The following is a 25,803-nucleotide window of genomic DNA, read 5'->3' as shown; positions in this document are numbered from 1 at the left end:
CCCTGTGTTGGCAGCAAAAACAGTGGAGTTTCATTGTCTTTGGGAAAGATAATTAATACCACAGTTATCCTAAATGCACCAATGTACCTACTGTAAATGTCATAGTATTAGCCCATAAAACATTTTTCAGATAATAAAGAGCCATATTTTTGAGATCTTAATTCCTTGTTTGCAAGGAGAGGAAGGATAACCTGATAGTTTAGAGCTACTATCATTCTTCTGCTTTTGGTCATTTTCTGGTAATTTCTTTTATTTCCCTTTCTTTGTGAGATTCCCTCATGACCAGATAGACAAACCATTTGTCACGTTTTGCTGAGATTGTAGCTCAGTTTTCAAATATTAAGGCTTTTAGAGTCAATGTGAGTACTAAGATTATAATGAATTGCAGATAATAACAGATCTAGTACAATATTTTTAAGTTTCTGGATCCACACAATAAAACCAAACACAAGTCTTTTCCTCCTCTGCTCACTTGAATCTAGCCTGGTTGTTACAATATTTGCAGTCCTAGATTGCACAGAAAGATAATATTTGGCATTCTCTTGCTGCTACAAAGAGCAGTAAGGACAGGAAAGCATTAAAATATGAAAGCAGTTGTGAGGTCGTTTAGTTAGTGTCACTTTTGGCAAGCTGTAGGTAAGGATAATTTGTCACAAGTTTATATTTAGAAGTACCTAATAATGTCCTTTCTATTTTGATACCCGGGACATCATTTTCCTGATAATTTTGTTTTGAATCAATTTTTAGGGTAGATTACTTCCTTTGTGTTTCTAATTCTAAGTGTCAATTACATTTTTAGCAGATTATTCAGGATATACTTCTAAGTGAAATACCTGTAAGAAAGCACTTGAAAATAGGCAAATGAAAAGAACTGCTCCTGGACGTGTTACATCAATAAAGTGAAGAAAGAAAGTGAAATTAGCCTCCACACCTCAGAAGCAGAGCTCAAAGGAAGATATGCTGTCTGTTATTAAACCAAACAATGTAGCTGGCAAAAGCAGACATGCATTTGATATACAAAACAGAGGAAAAGTGTGTGTTGCCGGTTTTCCTGCTTCATTCCAACAATATCAAATGGCCAAATTGATCTTCTCCATATGGACCTTTTCTTGTTTATGGAATCCAACATGGTCATAACTGCAGCTCAAAGCAGTCCAGGTGTAGTGACGGCACTGGATCTGACTTGGACAGAGGTACCTTTCCCAACAGTAGCCCATATACTTTGCCGGGGCAGCTGACCTAAACCAACCATAGGGATATTCCATACTGTATGATGTTACACTTAGCAATAATATCTGGGAAAGTGAAGGGAGAGCTTTCATTATGAAAATATCTTTCCTCCTTTATATGCTATGAGACTTGCCAATCATGATCAGTTCCGCTATGACTCTCCTTAAGACTGCCATTTGACCTTGTTGGGAGTAATGCCATTTGAGGCTGTGCAAAAATACCCAGTCTCTTCTTCAGTCTTTGCCTAACTGTTCATGTTTGATGTCTAGTTTCACCTTCCAAACTGCCCGGTTCTGTCTGTGTAATAGTAGAAATTACAGATTCTTTTGTTCCACTTTTCTCTTTGAGGGATGAGGGGATGCCTGGTTGTGTCTCATTCTTTTCCCCATTCAATTCACCTCATTTTCTGATTAGCATTCTTTATGAAGAAGATAATTTATACCCAGCTTACCTCAAAACCCTGAAAGAGCTTGGTGAGTTCCTAGACTTCTTCTTGAATCTGAGATTCTCTTGGGGCTTTTTACAATTTAAATAAGTATATATTTTCTGATAGCTATCCTTTGATCAAAGAAAATGGACTGTATGGCTGTTCTGCCTGTAGCAACGTTCCTTCAGGAGATGGTAACCCTCCAAGCGCAGCTCAAACTTCTCACCCACATGGTGGCCAAACCCACCTTGACTAGTAAACTAACTTGCCTGTTTGACATCTTGTTTGTTTCTTGTTTTTTTTTCCCCAAATCACCTACCTCTGTAGTTGAGGCTCTTTTTCACTGCTGATGATGGGAGGGATCTTTCTTTTTATGCAGACAACACCAAATCTTGGAGACTGCTACCAAATCTCTGATATCTTAGAAAAAAAATAGTTGTCTCAGTGTGCTGCCTGTCCAAGTGAATGTTGCTATCTTCCATGCAGTTCCTGTGGTGGGTGGGAACAGTGTGAATTCATGCTGAATAGATAGAACTGCTGGGAGATGGTATTTTCCCCTAACAGCTACTCCACTGGTAACCAGAGCTTTCTGCAAGCCTATGTGTGATGCTACACTGAATAGTTCTAGCCTTGAAAAAGAGTTTCTGCATTTCATAAAAATTACTAATACCCATACCCAGGTAAATACCCATACACACTGATTACTGGCTGGAATTCCCTTTGGCATAAATATATATGGAACTGCTGCTTTAAAATTGAATGAGACGTTACCAGCATTTAGCTTCTTCCAGATACAGAGTCCGTATGCACATTCACATCTCACCCACTGTCCACATTTTCTCTGCATCCTTCCAAAATGCTGCTGAGATGGGAACCATGCAGCTGAGAGACAGCTGGGCCATTGGGCTCCTCATCTTCATCATCAGATATACTCTTTGACTGCACCCATAGATTGTGCATGTAGAAAAACTGCTTGCTGATCATTTCTTTCTAATTTAACAGTGAACATTTAATTCAAAAAATAATTAATTCTACACTTGCTGCTTCCTAGCTCTCCTTTCTTCCAAGAATACAGTCTGCATAGCACAGCACTCACTGTGTCTGTGTCAGAGACATGGGGGTGGTGTGGTGGTGGGGACTGTTATATAAAATCCCACTGAAACTTACAGTAGCAATGTGGTCTCACTTATGAAGAAAACTGCACTGTGAATGTATTTTGGAGAGCGTATTTCAGATGGGAATACCATGAAAATGCATAGTTTACTTGCTTGATGTAGGATTTTTGGAACCATGTCATTAAAAAAGGTTGCATAGGGCATTCTGCTGTATCCTTCATGTCATTTAAATGGCTTTATATTTGTCAACGCAGCTGTCGATAAAATTTCATTGCAGCATTTCTTTTTATCACTTGCAGGTTTATGGGGCTACTTGAGATTTTATTTTATTTTGTAAATCATTAACTATAATGGGAGACTATTTTACTCTAATATAAAAAGGTACTGTCCTGTGGATTCTTCATTCTAAGAACAGCTTTGCCAGGCTAAACCTACTCCCTGCTTCCACTGGACTGAATAATTGCATCTGCTTAGGTTTGAAATAAAGAATTGCACAGTGAAACAAAAGTAATTGTGCAGAGATTTATAAAACATGGCACCAAAGCAATGGTACCAGGCTGAACACTGATTTCATAGAATCACAGAATCAGAAATGACGTTTTAAAGCCATCCTGTCCAACCCCCTGCAATGAACAGGGACACAAACACCCAGATCAGGTGCTCACAGCCCCATCCAGCCTGACCTTGGGTGTCTCCAGGGATGGGGCATCCACCACCTCTCTGGGCAGTCTTCTCTGCCTCACCACTTCTATTGTTAAAAACTTTTTCCTTATATTCAATCTTATGTTCCCTCCTTTAGTTTGAAATCATTTCCCCTTGCTCTATCAAATTTTACTACATTTATTTATTATTGGATATTTCACAGCAGTAAGAGAGGGAACTTATTTTAAATAAGTGCAGGTATTGTTTGTTGCCTTTTTGGTGTTCACTCTGCAGATGTATCTTTTCTCTTGAATTAGGTGGAAACAGCAACTGATTCAGATACTGAGAGCAGAGGCCTGAGGGAATACCACTCTGTTGGAATACAAGTGGAAGATGAAAAACGGTAATTCAAGTGCCTACAAAAATCTGTAATCTTTCATAAAAGTACATTTGTAAACAGTGTTAATAACAAACATCTGGCAAACGCTGCCTCTAAATAATTCAGAAAGCCAAGTTTCTTATTTGCATGCTGGTTGTTTGGCAAAATTTGTAGAGAAAAAGTAGCAGTTGTTTAATATTGCATTAATTTTACTGTTTTTAATTGTAGTGAAGGAAGTGAAAGTTTCAGATTAAAGTGGTGGATTAATAAATACCCTTTCGTATTTTCAAAAAATAAAAATACATATAGATGTATATTGGGATCTTTTACTGATTTAGGCTTTCCCAATCCTTCTAGCAATGGTTAGGATGTATCGTTAACTGGAATCAGCTTTCCACTTGTTCAGACCTGATCTGGCTCTGTAGCACTGTCAGGCAACGTACCAGCCCACCAGTTATCCCTAGCAGGCACTGCCTGTTAAGCACCAGCCTGGGACCATTATCTCATTTCACGGCAGCTGTCAGATAGTATTTGACTGCTAATTGCCTTTTACCATCATTGACTAGAAGTAATTTGAAACAATAGGTCTAGATGTGAAAAGATTTCACAAATAATCTTTCTTTGTCAATCTAACTTTTTCAAACAAATCTTCTCTCAAATGATTTTTGTGGTACACCGCCATAAAAAATGTAACATTTAATGGTCGTCTTAGGAGGTAAGTAAAATAAAACAAAGCAACTCTTAAACCTGCCATTAATATTTTTCATTTCTTTTTAAAGAATTCTCAAAATTCTCTAATTTAGCAGATTTTCAGATTTTATCGAATTATGGTCATTAATATTTGAGGGTTTTTATAAATTTATTTAACAGGCTTCTACCAGGAGATGCAACCCTGCAGTTCTGCTGGTTATTTCCAGTTCACTTAGTAATGATGCGTGTTATTTTGTTGTATGAGAATAATGTGGGATGAGAATAAATCAATATTTGCTTCCAGAGATAATTTGAATGATTTTCTTTTGTATCTTTGCTGAGATCAATGATGGCACAATGCATTTTGTTTTTCCTCTTTGTTGTTAACCTTTGTCTTATTTTAGGGAGATGCACACAAAGAAAATAATATTTAGCATAGGATAGAAGGATAGAAGTAGGTCCCATTCTCTGAGGCATTATTCTGCACCCCTGTATCATCATATATTCGTTTGTATTATTTGACCTCTTTTCTTTCTTCCCTCTTCATCAAGACATGGACGATTTAAGCGCTCAAACAGTGTGACAGCAGCTGTCCAGGCTGACCTGGAGCTGGAGGGCTTCCCAGGACACATCACCATGGAGGACAAGGGACTTCAGTTTGGCTCATCCTTCCAGCAGCACTCAGAGCCCAGCACCCCCACGCAATACAGCGCAGTGAGAACTGTACGGACACAGGGACTGTTCAGTTACAGAGAAGATTACAGGACCCCAGTTGACACCTCAAACCTTCCACCACCAGAGCCCTGGCTGGAGCCAGCCATTGAAACAGTAGAGACTGGTCGGATGTCTCCTTGTCGACGGGATGGTTCTTGGTTTATGAAGTTGCTACATACTGAAACAAAGAGAATGGAGGGATGGTGTAAGGAAATGGAAAGAGAGGCAGAAGAAAATGATCTTTCTGAGGAAAGTAAGAACATTTTGCTAGATCTTCTTACTGATGTTTGCTAATACCTGCTTCCTAGCAGGCTGATGATGTGTGGTTTTTCCTTGCTCTTTTTGCAGTACCAAAACATTCTATAGAACCATTAGATGTAGACACCCTTACTGCTGATTTTGCAAACTGGCCTTTGACAGACTGGGCCTTTAGGGTTGTAGATGAGGAGCCAGCTGCATCAAGTACAGGATCAAAGCCTGATATGGCTCAAGTGGGACAAGGTCTCCTTCCATAGCTCTGGCTCTGGCTCATTCTTACCACTAACTTCTATATTTCCAGTGCTCAAACCTTTGCCAGAACACTGAAGTTTCTCTTGTGTTAACCTTTTGTTGTTGTTGTTATTGTTCCATTTTCCTGAATCCTAAGAATCTGCCTCTTCTTTTGAAACCATTTTAAATACATTTTAATTCCTTTATGGGCACCTTAGCAGAACAAATCATAAAGGGACAGTTAGAAGAAGAGAGAGAGGGAGGCAAGAGCTATAGTTAAAGCACTTCTACAATCTCAGATAGTTCAATAGCATTTTCTTATTATAATTTTGTCAAGAATCATTATTATTCTCTCATTTCTTGTGGACACCTTGAAAGAAGTGATGGGGAAAAATGAAAAATAATGTAGACTATTTTGGAACAAGATCCAAGCCAGCACTAATGATGGTAATATATCAAAGTGGTCCTAGCACTCAGTAGCCAGCTCCCCATGATTCCCTCTGAGGTCAATTATCCTTGTTCTCCAGTCTTAGTTTTATAAATATTTCAATCCCTGCCAATCTGAATTATTGTCCCAGCTCAGCTTTTCTCAAATCACAAATTAGTTCACATACAATTTTTGTACCAGCATATTTTCCTACACTCACAAATCTCACACATAATCTCTGAATATACTTTCCTGATTGTCTTTTTTCCCCCTCGGTGAGCTCTTGCCTGTGATCTACCCTCAAGTCTTGGGCCAGACCTGCATGGTCACTAAAAGGCCAGTTGCTATTTCTTTCACTGACCTTTTAAGAGGAGATAACACCTGCATTTTTATGTCATCATTTTCATTTGCAATCATATTTCTGCACTGATTTTTGTGCAAGTGTGCTGTGTAACAATTTAGCTTTCAGTGTGGCAGAGATCATACGGCTGTTTTCTTCTTTAAGCCTCCAGTGTTTTCTTGACTTTAGGTTTTTGTCATTATTTTCACTATTGCATGAGCTGAGAATTTTCGCTTTGTGTTGATAACGTGAAGACTTTAATACCCTCTTAGGTGCTGTTTAAGTACTAACAATAAAATATTTTGCTTTGCTTAGCATGTGTTAGGGTTTCCAAAACTACTTTCATTGCAGTTATTTTTTAATGCTTAGTTTTACCATATACATCTTATTTTTCTACCACCTAAATCTTTGCACTGCTAAATGCTCTGCCATCAGTTAGTGTCCCAAAGCACTAGCTTTCAGTGTTGGGAACATCAGTGCTGGTTAATGGAAGCAGAAGTTTGAAGAGCAAGACTTTAATTTCCTCTGGAAAAGTAAGATTATTAGGGAGCAAAGGGGAGAATCGCAGTTAACCTATCTCTTTCCCTAGGAGGCCAGCCAGCTGCTTTCAGGTAAGGCTGGATTTTTGCTACCTTCTTTCTTTCAAGCTCTTCATCGTGCACAGCCACAGTCAAATCTGCAATCACATGAAGCAAGTAGTGGAAATACTCTCACGTCAGTATTTCTTTCTCATACAGACGGAGGCTGGGAGCTGTCTGTGTATTATGTCAGGAAAAGCTGGAGGAGTTGATTTTAGCTGAGTATCAATTCCCAGGTCCAGACCCACACTTCCTTACACCACATGAAACTATCAATGCTCTTGCACTCTGCCAACACCCTAAAATACCTTGCAACAGTTAGGAAGATCTTTTTTGTTTTCAGGAAATGGTTCAGAAGGACACAAAGGACACGAAGACAAATTGAGCCTCAGTAATTTTTTATTAATATTTGCAGCTATCCTTTTAACCAAGAGTAATTTCAGAGAAAACAAAACAGAGTATTAGGATTTTATGTTTCCTTACTTGCAGAGTGACTCTCTGAGGGCCATTCCTTGATATGGAGATATTGAAATGGAATCTTGCAAATCCCATTTTAAACTAACCAAGACAAGTTAATTATCCATGTTTGGGAGAACACTCTGACCTCCCTTATAAGTTAAAGAAATTACTACAGAAGAGGTCTGTACAATATAAGTGAGGCCAGATGCTTATCTTTGGCCAGATGTCAAATGTGACAGACTCCTGCTTTTCCATCAGATGTACTCATTTCAAGAGATCTTACTCAAATCATTTCCAGTTCTTTGGAACAGTATCCCTTCATTTCATCTAACTAACATAAACTAAATGGAAATTATCGAAGAATTATTTTCACCGAGGGAATGAGCTTCACAGCATTTTAAAGGTTTTGCATGAATAACCATTTTCCTGTTGAGCCTCTGACACATTTTGTATACCCAGTTTGAGCTATGGAAGTTGAGAGGTATGTATCTACAAGAACTAAAGTTTAATGATATCCCAGCATGAAATGTATCTTGACATATTTAAGCATTTCACAGTTCTCTGAAGAAAATGCTCGCAGAAGCGGGAGCCAGAAGCAACTAAATATGTTTTTCCATCTTCCAGCAGCAGCTACTATTCCCATAACACTTGACAGCAAAGTTTGAACATTCAAACTCTCGCTGTTAATGCTGAATTGTTCTTTTTGTTGGCTAGGGTATACTAATTGTACCTGAAGAAGAAAGGTGGCCTTGCGTCTCCTATGAGAAGGCTGTCTTTATGCTACTGCTTCAATTTTGTTTTAATCAAGGGAAGAGTTAAGATCGAACTGTATTTTAGAAAACAATTTCATTTTCTGTGTTAGCACAATAGCCCTGAGATCACAGAAAGCTGTCTGATTGCTCTATTGATTTTTTTTTCTTTCACTGTAGCTTTTCTCCCGTAATGTTGTTCTAAGATCTTCACTCATCAGGTCTAGGAAAGGGAGAAGATAATCACTGCAACAAAAAATAATCCAACCTCTCAAGCTTTCTTTTTGCAGCCATTATTTATTTTTTTTTTTTGGTTGGTCAGTTGCCATGAATCATATTTCAGAGTTTCCGTGAAGTTCATTTATTGTCTGTGTGAGCAGTTATTTGTGTTCTCAGCCTTTATGAGAATACATATAGACATCTAATATATACATGGCTGGAAGTGTTCCCAGGGTGAGCATGTGATCATTTGCACCGGCAGGGTGCCTTCCAGCAAAAATATGTGTTTCTCTGGGGTCCTGACTGGAGTTGCAGTTTTACACCCTGAAAATTGTATTTGGCTACTGCTGGTGCGTAGGTGATGACAAGAAAAACACTCCCAGTTATCACAGAGCTGTTGAAGACGCAGAGGGCCAGGACTGTGCAGCCTGAGCCCAGCTTTTCTGAGCTGTGTGGTAGGAACAGAGGACTTTGCACAGGAAGGCAGAGAGCCCATGAGCACACAGGGGGACCATGAGGTCAAATGTGATGTGGCACAGGGAAGCGAAGGGCATCCCAGGCTCCCAAATGCCAAATATTTGTCTACTGGAATATTACAGTACTGTGTCAAATGGAGCAATGGAGCACCCCCCAGATTTTATTCCCATGTCAAAATCCTAAGATAACACAGTGTAAAAATTTTTCCTTTGTTAGAACAGAGCCTTTAAGCCTGGTGTTAATTGTGACAGCAGAGTCTTTTTCTAACATTTTCTGCATCACTGTTAGGAGCTTTGCTGACACAGCCATGCCCTACTGAAGTAAAGAGATCTCTGGTGTATCAGGCATTAGGGAGAGCTCAAAATACCTCTTTTCTCTCCCCTTAACCCTTCATTCCAGGTGTGCTGGATTTTTCCTTTCTAATCTTCCAGCCAATATTTCCAAAGTTCTGCAAGGGCTTTAGTGACACAGAAGACTTGTAACAGAAACAGTGAAGTTCAATCTCCCATATTTTGGAGAAAAGAGATCTCATAACCAATTTACTTTAGTGCATTCTTCCCTGGGCAACCTGATCTAGTAAATGTGGAAGTTCGGTGGCCCTGTCAGGCAGGGGGGTTGGAGCTTCATGATCCCTGAGGTCCCTTCCAACCCAGGTAATTCTGTGATTCTGTGATTCTGTGATTCTTCAGTTAATCATTCAAAAAGCTTTTTTAGGTGTTTGACCAAATATAGGTTATCTACCCTTCAGGAACTACTGAAATTGACATCTGGAGTGTTGGAAATGACTACAGAATGTCTTGATTTCCCTGAAATGGTAGTTAAAGACAATAAAGGAGAGTCCCATAGTGAGGAATCCAAGAATTCCTCCTAGCATGTATATTATGCTCCAGTTTTCCCCAGTCTGAACTCCATTTTGGTTAAAAAGTGAACATGCACAGTCTCACGGTTCACAGGGATCCCATTGCCCTTCCTCCTCTCTGTAACAATGCTGATTGATAGCTGTGCTGTCCTAAAATGTCGTCTGACTCTAAACATAGCCTATCTGTTATGTTGATAGAGAAAAAGACATATGTTTAAGACAGATTTAGATTTAGGTTTAGACAAATATAGATTTACAGATTGAACAAACATTCTGGTTTTCATGTTCTGCTTTGAATGATGGTGATGACCTAAATGACATTTCAAATACATTTCCAGACATATTTCCTCAGATTGTGTATGGGACACACACAAGCATAGGAAAAAAATAAATAAATAAATAAAAGCAATGAAATGACATGAAAATGTAAAACTAATTACATCATTTAAATAACACTAATGAATGCCAGGAGCAGATTGATTGTCAGTAGTTTCCCCATTGCTTGCACAAGTGAACAAAGCTTTTAACCTATCAAAAAATAGAGTTATAGCATCACACTGTGATCTTGGTTTCATCAGCTTAGGTCTAACTTTTCTCCTCCTGCATTTGTGATGTGAAACAGTATTCAGTTTTAAGCTCTTGAAGTGTATAAAAAAATAATACTTGTAACACTTCCTGTTATGTGCATATTGCTGGAGACAATATGCCATTGTGTGAATCATTCATGCTGTTTACAGGGAACTCCCACAATCTTTATCGAGAGTATAAATACCTTTGTTTGTATCTCCTGCAGCCACAGTCATGGTTTTGTATGTCTTCGGAATAAAAGCCATACATACAGGACCACACAACAAAAACAGAATGTTTCATATGCATCAGGGAGCAGAATTAAGGTTATGTTAGTTTTTCCTGAATTTGAAGTAAATATACCAGTGTCTTAATGGTGGGGAGGTATATGAATTATATTGAAATTATGTATATTTATGATTAGTGATTGATTTTATCATCATTTATTTACAAGCAGAATCTTCTAAGCATCACCAAACATCTCAGTCTCTCCAGCCTGTAACATTCATCATTCTTTCATGGATATAATCAATCTGCACTCATCAGAATAATTCCCCAATGCATGAAATTAATGACAAGGCTTTGGCTGTCTATTAATATTGTGCTAAAGATTATGAATTGAAGTGTTTTAATACTTTAATTTAATTACAGCAAAGCAGAGTAGCATGAATATGAGAGATTCTAACTTCTATGTTTTATTAAGTCTGATTTACTTATTGAAATGGAAATAGAGTTAGATCTTTAGTAAATGGCAGGCCTGTAATACATGTGTATTCACTGCTATTAGAGCCTTGTTGAAAGGCTGCTCACCAGCGCTGTAGGCACGTTCATAGCAAACCTTATTCCTGGCAGCAGGGCCCTGGTTCTGCAAGTTAGTTAAACTCGTAGCTCTGGCAGTCCTCTCCTAAAGCATGGTGGGGAACCTCTGTGCTTTTGGAGAGACAGGCATCACACAGACCAAGATTACTTCCTATGAGTCCTCAGAATCATAAAATGGCTTGGGTTGGAAAGGACCCCAAGAATCATCAAGCTGCAGGGCCACCAGCCTACACATTTAATATTAGACCAGGCTGCCTGGGGCCCCATCCAACCTGGCCTTGAACACTTCCAGGGACGGGGCACCCACAGTCTCTCTGGGTAAGTTTCTGTGGTAGGGCCAAAACCAATGCCTTTTTTGTCACACTTTGTACTTGAGCTGTGAGCTGCAAATTCAATGGAGGAAGCTAAAACTGAGCTGTATTCCCTGTGAGATAAGCACTACAACTCTCAGCCTACAAAATTGTTCTGTGGGCAGTTGAATAGTGTGGAGTGTTCAGCAAGGCAGTGCTAGGGAACTGCTATGACAAAATTCCTCACCTCAGGAAAGAAAGGATCCTGACCCCCACCCTGATAGTTTGTCCTACATCCTGCATTACAGAGCTTCCAGGGACAAGGAAGATACTAGCCTGGGTGACACATCTTTACCTTTGTTAAAAGTTCTGACATACAATGAAAGCAGTTTGTTTCAGAACAAATGAAATAGTTCTTCTTCAGATTTCTGTGTAGTTGCTTAGGTTTTAAACACCCAGAATATTGCTTTTCCTAAGCCAGTGACTCCATAGAGGAAAGTGAGGGGTTTGGTGATCAAAAACCCCAAACCAATTAAAATGTTTTATTTCATTTGGCCAACCAAACATAAATAAAGCCTCAGTGCATTCCTCATGCAGCCTTGAAACACTTAACCCCTTCAGAAATGGGTAGCACAAGGGACAGATGAATTATGCATATTACTGTTTAGTTTAGTATTGTGGCACAGCTGTAAACTGTTTGTCTAACAGAAAGCAAAATAGAGTTTAAGAGCCACAGCTCTACAAATTTATCTATGCTTTTAAAGTTATGAAATATGTATGCATTTAGAGAAACTGAGCCTTAAACATTCAGATTCCCTCAGCAAGCATTGAACAGTTTCTATACTAGATGTTGCAGTCCAGTCCTGTGTTGCTATTGTAGTTTTATTCAACCCTAGGCTCAGGCTCTCATTTTAGTTATCAAGTTGGTTCCACAAAAATGTTTTAAACTGAGACAGAGGAGATTTAAGTTAGGTATCAGGAGGAAGATTTTCACACAGAGGGTGGTGACGCACTGGAACAGGCTGCCCAAGGAGGTTGTGGATGCCCCATCCCTGCAGGCATTCAAGGACAGGCTGGATGTGGCTCTGCTGGTTGATGATACTGTACATAGCATGGGGCTTGAAACTAGATGATCAGTGTGATCCTTTTCAACCCAGGCCATTCTATGATTCTATCATTCTATGCTAAAAGATGTAAAAGATGTATGAGCGTTTACTAGGTCACGGCTATACCTACCTTTCTCTACCTTTCCCCTAAATATTATATAAAGATCTGGACATTTTATGAAAATCTTAATCTTCCACTGAGACCTCAGTTTATCATGCTTTTTAAAAATGTTGCTTTTGAAGCATAGAGAAGGAAGTGCAGTTTGGTGAGGAAAGCATACTGCTACCAACTGAAGTATGGTATTTATCCCATAAAATTGTGGGAGTCCAAGGGGAGCTGGTATTCTCAGGATAAACCAGTCCCCTCAGGCATTCCAGTCAGTAGAAATAGGCATCTTTAGGAAGAGATCCGTCTAATCTAAAAATAAGTCCCTAACATGAGCAAGCCGATGAGCTGACTCTTTCCTTTCTTAGTGCATAGAGAAATTTTTATTTAGACAGCTGATTCTTGGAAGCAAAGTCAAGTAAAATCTCAATGCTTCTGTACACTGTAAATGGACAGTACACTGGCAGCAGGGAAAGTCCAACAAACCATGAGGGTTTCAACAGTTTAACAAAGTCCTAGAGCACGTGCTTGTGTCCACCTCTTGTCTGAAGCTCCCATGCTTCAGTCTTCATGTATTTCCCAGGGTACGCAACCTGCAGCTTGTAATGCCTGCTACCACAGAATGTCTTAGAGACATGATTCCTCTAAAGATCTCATCCTTATGGTAGAACCATTTACATTATATTTTAGCGTGTTAACCTTGCTCCACAGTACAGGTATATTAAGGAGGCTTCATCCAGGGATCATCCACAATGATAGAAGCCATTTGTGATTGCAGAATCAGAAGGTGTAACCTAAGGTACATTTAAAGCTCCCTTTGACATCAGAGGAATCAGGCACACACCTGCTTCTTGAGGCGAGGTTATTTCAACAGCTCTCACTTTACAAAAGCAAGTCTAGTTCCAGCTTCCATTGGGCTTTTATTCTGTATCCATAACGCATGAGGAAAATGTCTTCATGGGTTCAGATAAATAAAGCATTATTTGTGTTCTTAACAGAATATTATGCAATGACAATAAGGTTAGTTTCAGCATCTAAGTAAGGAAAATTTCTATATTAATTCATTAATCATACCTGAAAAATAAAATGACAATGTGCTCTTTAACATCTTTATTAATGACATCGATGAGGGAATGGAGTGCACCCTCAGCAAGTTTGCTGATGACACCAAGCTGAGTGGTGCAGTCGATACGGTGGAGGGAACGGATGCCATTCAGAGGGACCTTGACAGGCTGGAAAGCTGGGCTCGGGTGAACCTAATGAGGTTCAACACGGCAAAGTGCAAGGTTTTGCACTTGGGCCGGAAGAACCCCAGGCACCTGTACAACCTGGGAGGAGTTGTCCTTGAGAGCAGCTTGGCAGAAAAAGACCTAGGGGTCCTGATAGATGAGAAACTTAACATGAGCCAGCAGTGCGCTCTGGCAGCCCGGAAAGCAAATGGGATCCTGGGCTCCATCAGGAGAGGGGTGGTCAGCAGGGATAGGGAGGTGATCGTCCCTCTCTACTCTGCTCTTGTGAGGCCCCATCTGGAGTACTGTGTCCAGGTGTGGAGCCCTCAGTTCAAAAAAGATATGGAGATTTTGGAAAGGATCCAGAGGAGGGCCACAAAGATGATCAGGGGGCTGGAGCACCTCCCCTATGAGGACAGGCTGAGGGAGTTGGGTTTGTTCAGCTTGGAGAAGAGAAGGTTGCGGGGTGACCTCATTGCAGCCTTTCAGTACCTGAAGGGAACTTACTCCCAGGAAGGGAGTACACTCTTCGAAAGGGCTGATAATAGCAGGACACGGGGAAATGGTTTTAAGTTGAAGGAGGGAAGATTTAGGTTGGATGTTAGGGGAAAGTTCTTTACTAGAAGAGTGGTTAGGTCCTGGAACAGGCTGCCCAGTGAGGTTGTGGATGCCCCGTCCTTGGAGGTGTTCAAGGCCAGGTTGGACGGGGCCCTGGGCAACCTGATCTAGTAAAGGTGTATGTTTGGTGGCCCTGCTAGGCAGGGGGGTTGGAGCTACATGATCCTTGAGGTCCCTTCCAACCCGGGTAATTCTGTGATTCTGTGATTCTGTAATATTGAAGGAACAAAATAAGTGATGTTCCTGGATCAAGTCTGTAACATTACTTTTGTTAATTGTGCCCAGTGGTACATAAAAGATAAATCTAGAAAAACTGATAGGACTGTTAAGTTTGGTGTTAACTTGCTAGGCTCAGCATCAATAGTCCTATTGTATTACTTGCAGTTAAGTGCTTCGTCAGGTCAGAATTAATGCATTTTTTAATAAATAAATAGCTGAAAATCAGAGTTATAATGCTCAAAACCTTATGATGTCCACGTGCCTACATTAGGAAGCTGTCTGTGTTCCTTTGATTTTTCTTCTCTACTTTCTTAAGCAAACACAGTCTTGGTAGTTTTATGTTAGTATTGTATCATTTTCTGTTTATAAAAGGTAAGATGCCATGGAGCTTCCCTGTATCTCTATCTCTTAAAACATATTTTGTGTATAATCAGAAGCAGCAAAATATTTACTTCCATTACAAACTAAGCTGTAATTTCAGCTACATATTCTTTGAGATGGCATTTCCATTTGCTATTAAACATCTATTGGTAATAACCTCTCTGTATTCTTAGTCCTAGGCAAGATCCGAAGTGCTGTTGGAAGTGCTCAGCTCCTCATGTCTCAGAAATTCCAGCAGTTCTATTGGCTCTGTCAGCAAAATCTGGTAAGTCGCCATATTGCACAGAATTTAACTGTAAACTATAGAACTCATTGTTTATAATTCAACAGCAACAATGACAAAAAATGTAGTGTTCCCACAGGGTAGTGTTTAAGATAACCGCTAAGCACAGTGTTTTTAGCAAAGTGAATGTAGTTCCAGCAATTTTAGACTATCTGGGTTTTGTCTTTTCTTTTTTTGCTGTCCTTATTAAAGAGAAAAAAAAATAAAAATTAAAAATTAAAAATTAAAAAAAAAAAAAGAGAGAAGGGAACAAATGCAAGTTTTCTTAGACATAATATTATGGCTTATTTTTGTAATACCCTAAAATAGTAACTGTATTTCTGGTAAGAAAAGAGGTATTTTCTAAATTACAGTAAGCAGACAATAGTAGGAGACATGATGCAGCTCTCTGCCTACCTGAAAATGGGACTGATCTTGGAAATGAGAACATACATAGTGTTCATAAAACTGGGTTTCATAATTTGCATTGCCAATTATATATAAGATGTCCTAGGGCAAAAGGAACAGATGCAGTATATTACATGTAGGAGTTACTGCTATTGTTCTGGAAGTTCATTAGACACTAATTTGATTCGAAATGTTATCTTCGTTAATATGACAGCAGCCATCAGTGATATAAACGTCGTGGCAAGATGATACTAAGCAGTAGAAGAACATAATGCTTCTAGCTAAGTCTAATGGTAGAACACCTACAATCTCTGGCTCACTTGAAAATCAAGTGTAACTTTTGACTGTCCCTACCTCATGCATTAAAAGCTCTGAATTTTGCTGTGTACATTACAGCAGATGTAAGCTATTTGTCTGATTAGACACGTTTCCTTATTTGCTAGTATTTACTGCACAGGTTTTTAAGGCAAAAGTCATTCTGCAGAGACCTACGTGCTGCTTTCCAGTCATAACATTACATATCTAGAATTCCTGAAATGGTAATCAAGCACTGAGAAAGTCATGCCAAGCGTGTCCTATCTTCTGATAGAAAAGGATAAGATATATGGTCCTCATTAGGAAAGAATCCAATTATCCACTTCAAAGAGTCTGTCAAAACAAGAATTTTAATAGCTCTTACAGAGTGACAGAGGAAATATGCAAAGTCAGGCAAGCAGGAGATGACCAAGTTTGTAATATCAAATGTATCACGTGTGCTACTGCTTGTTCATTTGTTTGATAGTGGAAGAAGGAAATCTTCATCAAAATCTTAACGTTTCATATTGTAAATCTCAGGCTGCCCTCCATTACCTGATTGATTCAGCTGTGCAAAATAAGATGTGGAGAGCTCAACCTCTCCTTCACTTCACTTTTTCCTCAAGTGGGTCCAGGAATTGTGCTTGAGAGCATTACTGTAATAACAAGAGCAGCTCCTACTCTGTGCAGCCGTTGGCTGTTTGGAAGCGCTATAGCATGCCATTACTGCAAAAGCAATAGGAGAAAATATAGCTTTGCAGACAGAATTATAAATAAATAAATAAATAAATAGCCAAGATTTTGTTTCTCTCTTTCTGATATGGATAATAAACCTTTGAACTCCATTCCAGCAGTTTTATTCAGTTCTGGAGATTTCAGCATGAATATTCTTCAGCTTCATTGAATCACCAATGGACTTTGCAGAAAGGAACAAGTGCAGAACTGAACTTTTAGGTCATTCATGTTTTAAGCTTTTCTTCTTATGCTTAGTAGTGGTGTTTGTTCTTAAATAGTCACTTAGCCCACGTCTACAGCAGGCATTCCATTTTCTTTGGCAGCAACATCTTGGTCCTCCATGGGAATGCTGACAAATAGCAGCTACTGGAGTACATCTGGCACTTACAAGGCTCCAACACGTTGGTTTCTCTAACAGTATCCAACAACGATAACCATAAATGTAGGACAGAGAACAGCAGCAGCTACTTTTGCCAATTCAAAAATGCAGCAAGGTTTTAGGAAGAGGAACGCACTCACTCAAAATGAAATTTCTCCTTGGCTTATGGATTTTTCTATAGAATCTTAACAGTTTCTGGATCACATTTGATGATGCCGTTGGTTGAGATGTCTCATTCAGGATAAATTCATGAAACCAACAGCTTCAGTGAAATTATTTTATAAGAATTGAGCTCACTGTCTCTTACAGTATACGGTTCTCACTAACTACTCGAAAAAAAAGGCATCCCTGATTAATGACTGCTTCCTGGTGAATTATTCACATTATCTTTTATAATACCCTCCTTCTTCTTTGAAGTGTCCTCCTTCATACTCCAGTCAGCAGACGTTCTGCTCAGCTCTTGAGATCATCGCTAAATATGTCATGGTTGCAGTCAAAACCAGAGCAACGCCAGCATCGGCTGCGTACTTTTTGTTTGCTTCAGGCTTCCTTTTGAAAGAGAACTGCAAAGCTGGGTTCCAAACACAATGAAAACAAAGAAGCCACAGCTGATAAAAAAAACAAAAAATAAATAAATAAAATAAAAAATAAAAAAAAATAAAAGAGAGCAGCTTTAAGCCAATCTTCTCAAAACTCAGTTAACAGTAGTAGCAATCATTTTTACTAGCACTCATCCATGAGCTGCGGATCCGTAAGCTATAGCAGCAGGAGGCAGCCCTCTTGTGTCCATACAATGCACTGCATGCTCCTCTTCCAGCCGCGCTGGAAGCTGTGCTCTTCTGCAGCAGGGATGAGTGGAGCACAAAGGTACAGAAGAGCAATTACCCTCAATTCAGAAGTCAATGGCATTTCCACGAGTGGCATCACTTTCTGGCTGTTCAGAGGAAACTGGGGAGAGAGACTGAGGAAACCAGAATGGAGAGAACAGATTGCAATGGAATATAAGTTGTTGACATTTCACGCTGGGAGTCAGTTCTTGAAGCCTGTAATATTGACCTCTCTAGAGTAATTAACATCATTGACACATGTTGTTAGTGCTTTTGAAGTAAATAGGGATCGGTATAATCATTTTCAGTGAATACTAATATAGAGTTGTGTCATGTTTTCCAGAAATCTGTTATAACCTGTGTAGTAACTTCTAGTCCTCAAATTCCCCATGAAACGGAAACTTTCTTCTAGCAAAGATTTCTGCATAGCCCCATTTTAGGGCCAGTTCTCTCTAATGTTTTCATCAGTGATTTGGATACAGGACTTGAAGTTACATTATGTTTGCAGACAATACTAAATTGTCAGGAACTGATGATTCCCTTAAGGGTAGAGGGGCCTTGTTGAGAGAAAGAGAGATCTTGACAATCTTGACAAACTGAAGGGATGGACAATCACCAGCTGCTTCAAGCTTTACAATATTAAGTGCCAGATTCTGCACCTGGGATGGGGCAAGCCTGGCTATATGTATGGACTGGGGGATGAGAGGCTGAAGAGCAGCCCCATAGAAAGGGATCTGGGGATTCTGGATGACAGCAAGTTGAATCTCAGCCAGCAGTGTGCCCTGGCAGCCCCAGAGGGTCAACTGTACCCTGGGGTGCCCCAGACCCAGCACTACAGTTTGATGAGGGGTTGTTGCCCTCTGCTCTGCAGTGCATAGCCTAAACTTGAGCACTGAGTGCAGGTCTGCACACTGCAATAGAAGAAGTACATAAAACTATTAGAGAGCATCCAAAGGAGGGCTATGAAAATGAGGAAGGGTCAGGAGAGAAATGTGTGTGAGGAGTAACTGAGTTCCCAGGGTCTGTTCAGCTCAACTCTATCCACTCAGCTCCCACAGTAAGGAAATCCACATTTAAGTAGCAGTCCCTACTGTAAGACCCCTAGGAACATGCAAATCAATGGAGGAGGGGAAATTAAATGCTGATTTATCTCTTTCCCAGGTTTTAGGTGACTATGTGAGGCTGTGCTCACTACCTAGAATCCTTTAGATTCTGAGTATGTGGGACACAGAGCCTTGCTTAATGGGTAACACCACTGTTAATTTGTTACTCATTAAACTGTTCATTACAGCTTTGGCCTGGGAAGGGGGGAGATCATGAGCATCTTTGAGTTGATTTCAACTACGTTACTCCCAGTTCTGTTGTGTAGATCTTCTTTACTACAAGGGCTGTTCCAAATGTAATTCCTGCTTATTTGTTATATTGGCATGTGATGTCAGCAGCATCCGTTCCACCAATATTCCATTACATTTTGTTGTCACGTGACAGATGGCAGCAGGGGGGAAGTCCGACAACATGGTGTCTGGTGGAAGTGCATAGATAGCAAAGGTGTGTTACTGGATTTCCCCATGCAGAAAGGATTGCACCCATTGACATTCATCGATGCTTTTCGAACATTTATGAAGACCAAACAGTACATGTGAGCACAGTGAAGTAGTGGGTGGTGCAGTTCAGCAGTGGACAGTGGATAACTTCCACTGGTGCAGATTGTTACGAGTGTGCAGTATGCAGGCTCTTGTTCATCATTGGTGAAAGTGGTGGCTATATTGAAAAATACTGTTTTGTAGGTGAGAATTTGCTCTGTCTAATAGTATTACTGTGTTTTTTTAACTGTTGTAGTTTCCATGGAAATACATATGAGGTATTACTTTCAGAGCTCCCAGCTGCAGAGCATGTGTATCCTCTGCCCTGAGCTTCACTGTAGCAAAATGATCTGGGGTGGTTCCCTTCCTACTTGAAATCACTTTGTTTGAAGCCTCCTGCTCTATTCATGTTTTCTCCTTCGTGCTTGACAGGACCCGAGTGCCATGCCAAGACCAACTTCCCAGGACCTGGCAGGTTTCTGGGACTTATTGCAGCTCTCAATTGAAGATGTCAGCATGAAGTTTGATGAACTGCACCAGCTGAAACTCAATGAATGGAAAATAATAGAATCACCTGAAAGGAAGGTAAGCAGACCATGGGCAATACCATTTCCTTCCCATTTATAGTACTGCAGTTTCCATGTTATAAATTCAGTAGAGAAGCGTGGTAGGTTTCTAACCCAAAGATGGAAAACATCTAATTGTCATGGCCCAAACTGTACATGGAAACCTCCATCACACAGAAAATTGTGGTTGGTTTGTTCTTCTTTTTTCCTTTTATCAATGTTGAATTGAATTATGTTACAAACAAAACAGATTTTGCAAAATCTTGTCCCCCCTGTTACATAAAACTTCTTTTGAATTTATCTGGCTTCATATTAGAAAAAAAAAAAACAAACCTAGAACTGAAACATGTTCTGACTAATTCAGACTGAGAACAGTAGCCCAAGAATTCAATCAAGGTACACTGCAGCATGTTGTTCCTTTTGGGCCAGCTCAAACCTGAGCTACAGTGGTCTGTCCTGCTCACATAAATGATTGATGCGGGCACAAGTGACAAAACATTGTGTTGGTCATGCTAAAGATTGGCCTATGTAAATTTTGGGGGGGGGAAAGAGTACTTTTGGCAGACTGCCTACACTTCTCCGTTGCAGCACCGCTGCCTGGGGAGGTACCCTTGGCCACTAGGCTTCCAAAGTAGATGGCACAATTCCTACAAGCATTTGATTCCCAAATTGCCTTTCCCCTTCCCAGAGTTCACTCCCACACCTGAATTATCCCACAACCCTTGCTGATTATTTTATCAGTCAGATGACGGCAGCATTTGGTTTGAGTCAGAACTGTTGGCCTCAGGTGAATACTTGCTTGGTTCGGGAGGAATTAGGAGGCATTTTGACAACTCTTTCATTTCTTCATGCTCCTCTTGGATTTTAATTTTCAGCCAACTGGTTGGTGGATGGTGAGTTTGCAACTCTTGCTTACTAGTGACAACTGGAAGTAAGACATTATTATAGTGACAGCAACAGTGATGTTCCTAAGAAGAAAATAAGTAAAAGTGAAAAAATAATAAGATGGGACAGCAGGAATGGAGCCCTTAAATCCCTGTCTAAAAACAGGAAAAAGAGAAAATAAAGACAGGGAGAGCTGTCTATCATGGAGGATAGCATCTTAGGCTGCTTCACTGTTTTGCTGAGTTGAGAATGCTGAAGTCAATAAATTTAACTCTAGTCTTGGCTGATGCATTTTGGTAGTAAATTCAGAATTTTCAGAATTTAGAAAAAAAAAAGAAGAAAAAAAAAAAAAACAACAAGATGATTCTGCAAATCATAGGTCTGTCAGTTCACTTTTTTTGTATTTACTTGAATCCTGCTGTGCCTCAAATTAACTGTGTTCTCCGTAAGGAACAGCCCATACTTTGGACTATTACAATTACTATAAGAAGTGATTCGGCAGAAAGATCTATCGTAATAACCACACCATACATATGAAATTGTGCACTCTCCATCTGAGGAGATATTTGGCCAATATTTAACATGATGTTGAAAAACCTGTTATAACTTCAACCTTAGATCTAATTTCAAGTGGCTTTTGAAGGAATGTTATACTCAATTGCTTCCAGAGGTCCCTTCCAACCTAAACTATTATATGATTCTGTGATTCTACAATATCTTTTTAAGGCCCTTATATTATATTCCACAATCTATAAATGAAGTACAATATCAATTTCATATCTCAAAATAGTTCTTGATATAAAACCCATATAAGTCACTGACAGCTACTTTGGTAGCACTTCTATTGACTCGTGCTTTATAATTTGCCAATTCTTCAATATAATTTTCTTTAAAACAGTCCAGGCTGGCAAGGAGAACATTTAGCTTATGTTCTCTCTCTGGCTGGTATTTGCATGTTTCCATTTAGCAATTCATAGAGGAGACTAAACTAATAGATATGTATACACAGCTGCTATTTCATATCCAGCTGAGGCTAAACTCAGTATGATTAATTTAATTAAAAATTCTGTCCTGCTAATCTTAGACAGTCTTTTCACTTGATCAGACCACACAGATGCGCTGAATTCTTATCGGAGAGCCAGTGTGTGTTTCTGTTTATAATGAGTGTAATATTGTGTCAGATAAAACTGAGCAAATTCATGTGAAAGTGAGGTATGTAGACTGCATGTGCAGCATATCTGCAAGGACAGTGAAAGGAAGTGATGACTTTTTTAAGGCACAGGACTACAGAATTCGTGCTGAAATAAATAACAGGTTTTTGTCAGTGTTTCTGGAATGGATAGCCAATCATGCAATCCATTAATCAGCTGATTTTAGAGCAGAAACCAAGCATGCTTGATGTATGTAATGAGTATTTGGCACTGTATGTCTTCAATTTGCATGTTCTGCTGAGGGTATCTTCCGCACACCATTTACCTTCAATTTTAATACCCTATTTTAGGAAGAAAGAAAGGTTCCTCCTCCTGTACCAAAGAAGCCCCCAAAAGGAAAATTCCCCATCACAAGAGAAAAATCTCTGGACCTACCCGACAGGCAGCGACAAGAAGCCAGAAGGCGGCTCATGGCTGCCAAGAGAGCGGCCTCTTTCCGGCAGAATTCAGCCACAGAGCGTGCAGACAGCATCGAGATATACATCCCAGAGGCTCAAACCCGGCTTTAAAGACAGAATGCTGCAGAGTACCTTTTTTAGACAAAATGCTTGTACAGTTTGTCACTTACCTGGTAATTTTTGTCTCATTCTCTCCATAAATATGCCCTTGCTGTTGTGTTCTTTGTGCCATAAGCACAGTGGAATGCTTTTGATTTCCTCAGAATTTGCTGAGCTCACCGCAAGAACGACTTCTTTTGTATTTATTGTCTGACTTACAATCAGCTACAATGGATAGGGCTTGTTGAGACCTGACTTATCCAGTATATTCTCAGAGGACAACAAGAAACACCTCTTGAGATGGAACCCAGCTTACTTTTTTGTTATTTATATTTTTATAAAATGTGTGATAATTAGGGATAAGAATAACAAACTATCAATGGGTGCATCTCACCATTCACTAGAGGCATTAGCTAATCCAAGTAGAAGGTGCTACAAATGTAAAGAGCAGGAAGGAAAGAACCCATTTATCTCTCTGACCTCCAGTTTCTTTTCCCAGAACCCAGCTAAAATATTTACCCATGTGCTCTGCCACTCTTCTCATCTTTGTTACCGCAGAATAATATTAGGCCTCTCATGTCATGTCACGATTCTGGAGATGAACAGGGATATCCAGCCACTAAAACTCCAAAGTTCATCAGAAACCAAGAAGCGTACAAGTCTGGTGATGTTGGGAATGCCCACTGAGAAACGTTTGCTGTTAGCAGTATAACAACACACTGAAACCTAAGCAAAATTATAATGCAAGAGGACTTGAGTGATGGGTGAAAGGAAAACGGAAGCCTTAAGTTAGATCTTCTGTAGCAAGATGTGTAAAGAAAAAGTTATACTTACTCCTTTGGAACACTCATCGCATTTTTAACAGTTCTTTAGTGTGTTAACGTTTCTTTTACGATCCTCTCCTTTATTTCAAGAGCTGCGCTACTTCAAACTCTCAGAATGTTCGATCAATTGAGTTTCCAGGGTATCCTTGAGGAAAAAAAAAACAAAAAAAAAATCTTGCTTGTTTAAAATGCCAATTGTGATGTTGTAAACAGTTTAAGAAATATGAATGTGAGTGGTGAGTAAATCTAAGTTTAAATGGTTATGTTAAGGTAAAGGTGAACTGTGGTTTACAGTTGTATTTTTTTTAGAACTATTTTTCTATGCAGTATCGGTTACAGCAAGAAAAAAGCTTCTTGCTTGCTTCACATGTAAAAAACACGACTCAAGAGGTAATTGATTTCCAGCCATGGAATATAAGGAAAATAATATATTTTCAAGCCTCTCGCTATTATTAGAGAAGTAGTGACTATCACAACCCCGAGGCTTTGGTTTAAAATAAACTAAGATAGAAATATCCCACTTCACCTACCTTCCAGAGCCACCCGAGCTGCCCAGCACTTAGAAGTCTTCAGGTGAAGACGCAATAAGATTAGTAACCTGCAGACTCCGACTCCAAGGTTTGAAAGCTCCTCTGTACTACTTTAGGTCAAAATATTGTTAACACACCAAGACAAACAGCCGCATCCACCACATTTCCTGTTTACCTGCTTTAATGAATGCAATGTATTTAATGTATTTAGCCATAGGCGGAACAGCTATTAAATTATACTCTAGCACTTTGGTTCTTCACCTGATGAGCACTTTAAATCCGCGTCCCACACACCCTGCAGCCTGACAGATGACTGAAAACGTGAACTATCGTAGGTTATGCAGATCTGACATTGCTTCTAATCTGTCTTGCTTTGGTTCTATTTATTTATTTTCCTTTTCCTTCTTTTCTTTTCCTACAGCGTGTAGTACAAAGCATGAGTTCTGTCTTTGGAGCACAGCTGATACAGCGTGTTTAGCTTCAAGATGGGAATCTTTAGAGATGAGGTTTTGAGATGTTTCTGTGAGGAGAAAGACCTGTAAATTGAGCCTGATATCTGGTATATACTTTACCAAATAGCCTTAAACTACGTTTGGAAGCAAAAACCAAGACGAATGTATATCCCTCAAAAGAGAAAAAAGAAAAAGAAAAAAAAAAAAAAAAAGAAAAAAAAAAGAAAAAAATCCCTGAAATATTCTTCTATAGATAAGAACATTATCTTTCCCATCCTTCATGTCTTCAAGGCATTTTCTATTAAGGAAAGAGCTGAATTCTGGGTAGGGTACAATATCGATGCTAATTCCTGTATTTGTACTACTATTTTAAATACAAATGTACGTGCAGACTTTGGCATCTTTACTGTTGAAAACTAATGTATTATTTAATGTGGAGCTGCTAATTAGAAATATCCACATAAAACTAGAGCCTTTCCTAGATTAAGGAAATTAAAAATAGGCACACACTCCTATATATATATGTACATATATAGCTGCTATATGCATATATGGCAGCTGATACATTTTCTCTAATTTCCCTTATGCTTCACACATGACTTATTTGCTTGAAAACTACCACCTGCAGAGGCAGCTCATACTATTAAGACAAGTTAAATCTGACCCTGCTGGTAACTAGACCTATTGGAGACAAATGGTGATGAAAAACACAACCCACAAAGATTATAGATTTATTTAGATTCCAGTTGACTTAATAATTCTGACTTGGAGTAGTACATATAAGTTTTTAATTGAGAATCATATTTTGATAAATTTTTATATGTTACCATGGTATTAGATGTTCTCAGACTAAAATAGGCCTGCAGAAATGATGCCAACCCTGTATTTTACCATATTTCCCAAGCCATTATGAGAAAATGTTCAATATAAGTTTTGGATACGTGTGATTTCTTTTTGTTCCACCTTTGTTCTAAAAAAAAAGAAGATAGGAAGAAAAAAAAAAAAAGAAAAGGAATCAAAATTAAATTTGATGCTTACTGAAAGATTTGATAATATGTTATCTGTGCTTGTTATATTTCAAAGTGCAATATATTAAATTCTTGTACAGGTAACATTCTATCATTGCAGGCAGATACGCCAGTTATATCTACATACTGTACATCTGGTTAATTTAGGAAAATAACATTATGCTTATCATACTTGTGTTGCAGATGAATCAAA

The 25,803-nt window shown here is 39.2% G+C and overlaps 1 protein-coding gene across 39 annotated transcripts in view; it reads left to right on the top strand.

The window, feature by feature from the left end:
• Nucleotides 1-25,593, top strand: part of DLGAP2 (DLG associated protein 2) — a 440,056-nt gene extending 414,463 nt beyond the window's left edge. For 28 of the 39 annotated variants that reach the window (XM_085542114.1, XM_015859326.2, XM_085542116.1 and 25 more), the window contains 6 exons: nt 3,732-3,817; nt 5,035-5,450; nt 15,303-15,394; nt 20,050-20,202; nt 21,059-21,076; nt 22,570-23,875. In XM_085542114.1, coding sequence (XP_085398240.1) covers nt 3,732-3,817; nt 5,035-5,450; nt 15,303-15,394; nt 20,050-20,202; nt 21,059-21,076; nt 22,570-22,788 — 984 coding nt within the window. In that variant the 3' untranslated portion in view covers nt 22,789-23,875. Of the gene's footprint in view, nt 1-3,731; nt 3,818-5,034; nt 5,451-15,302; nt 15,395-20,049; nt 20,203-21,058; nt 21,077-22,569 lie in introns of all 39 variants that reach the window. The other 11 variants (XM_085542130.1, XM_085542131.1, XM_085542128.1 and 8 more) reach the window with 2 other exon arrangements.
• The last annotated feature ends 210 nt before the right edge of the window (nt 25,594-25,803 follow it).

This window comes from Coturnix japonica, chromosome 3 (assembly GCF_054131305.1).
Source record: "Coturnix japonica strain WE chromosome 3, WE-NBRP24, whole genome shotgun sequence".
Taxonomy (NCBI): Eukaryota; Metazoa; Chordata; class Aves; order Galliformes; family Phasianidae; genus Coturnix; species Coturnix japonica.
Note: the sequence above shows the minus strand (reverse complement) of the source record. Positions and strands in the feature narration are given on the sequence as shown.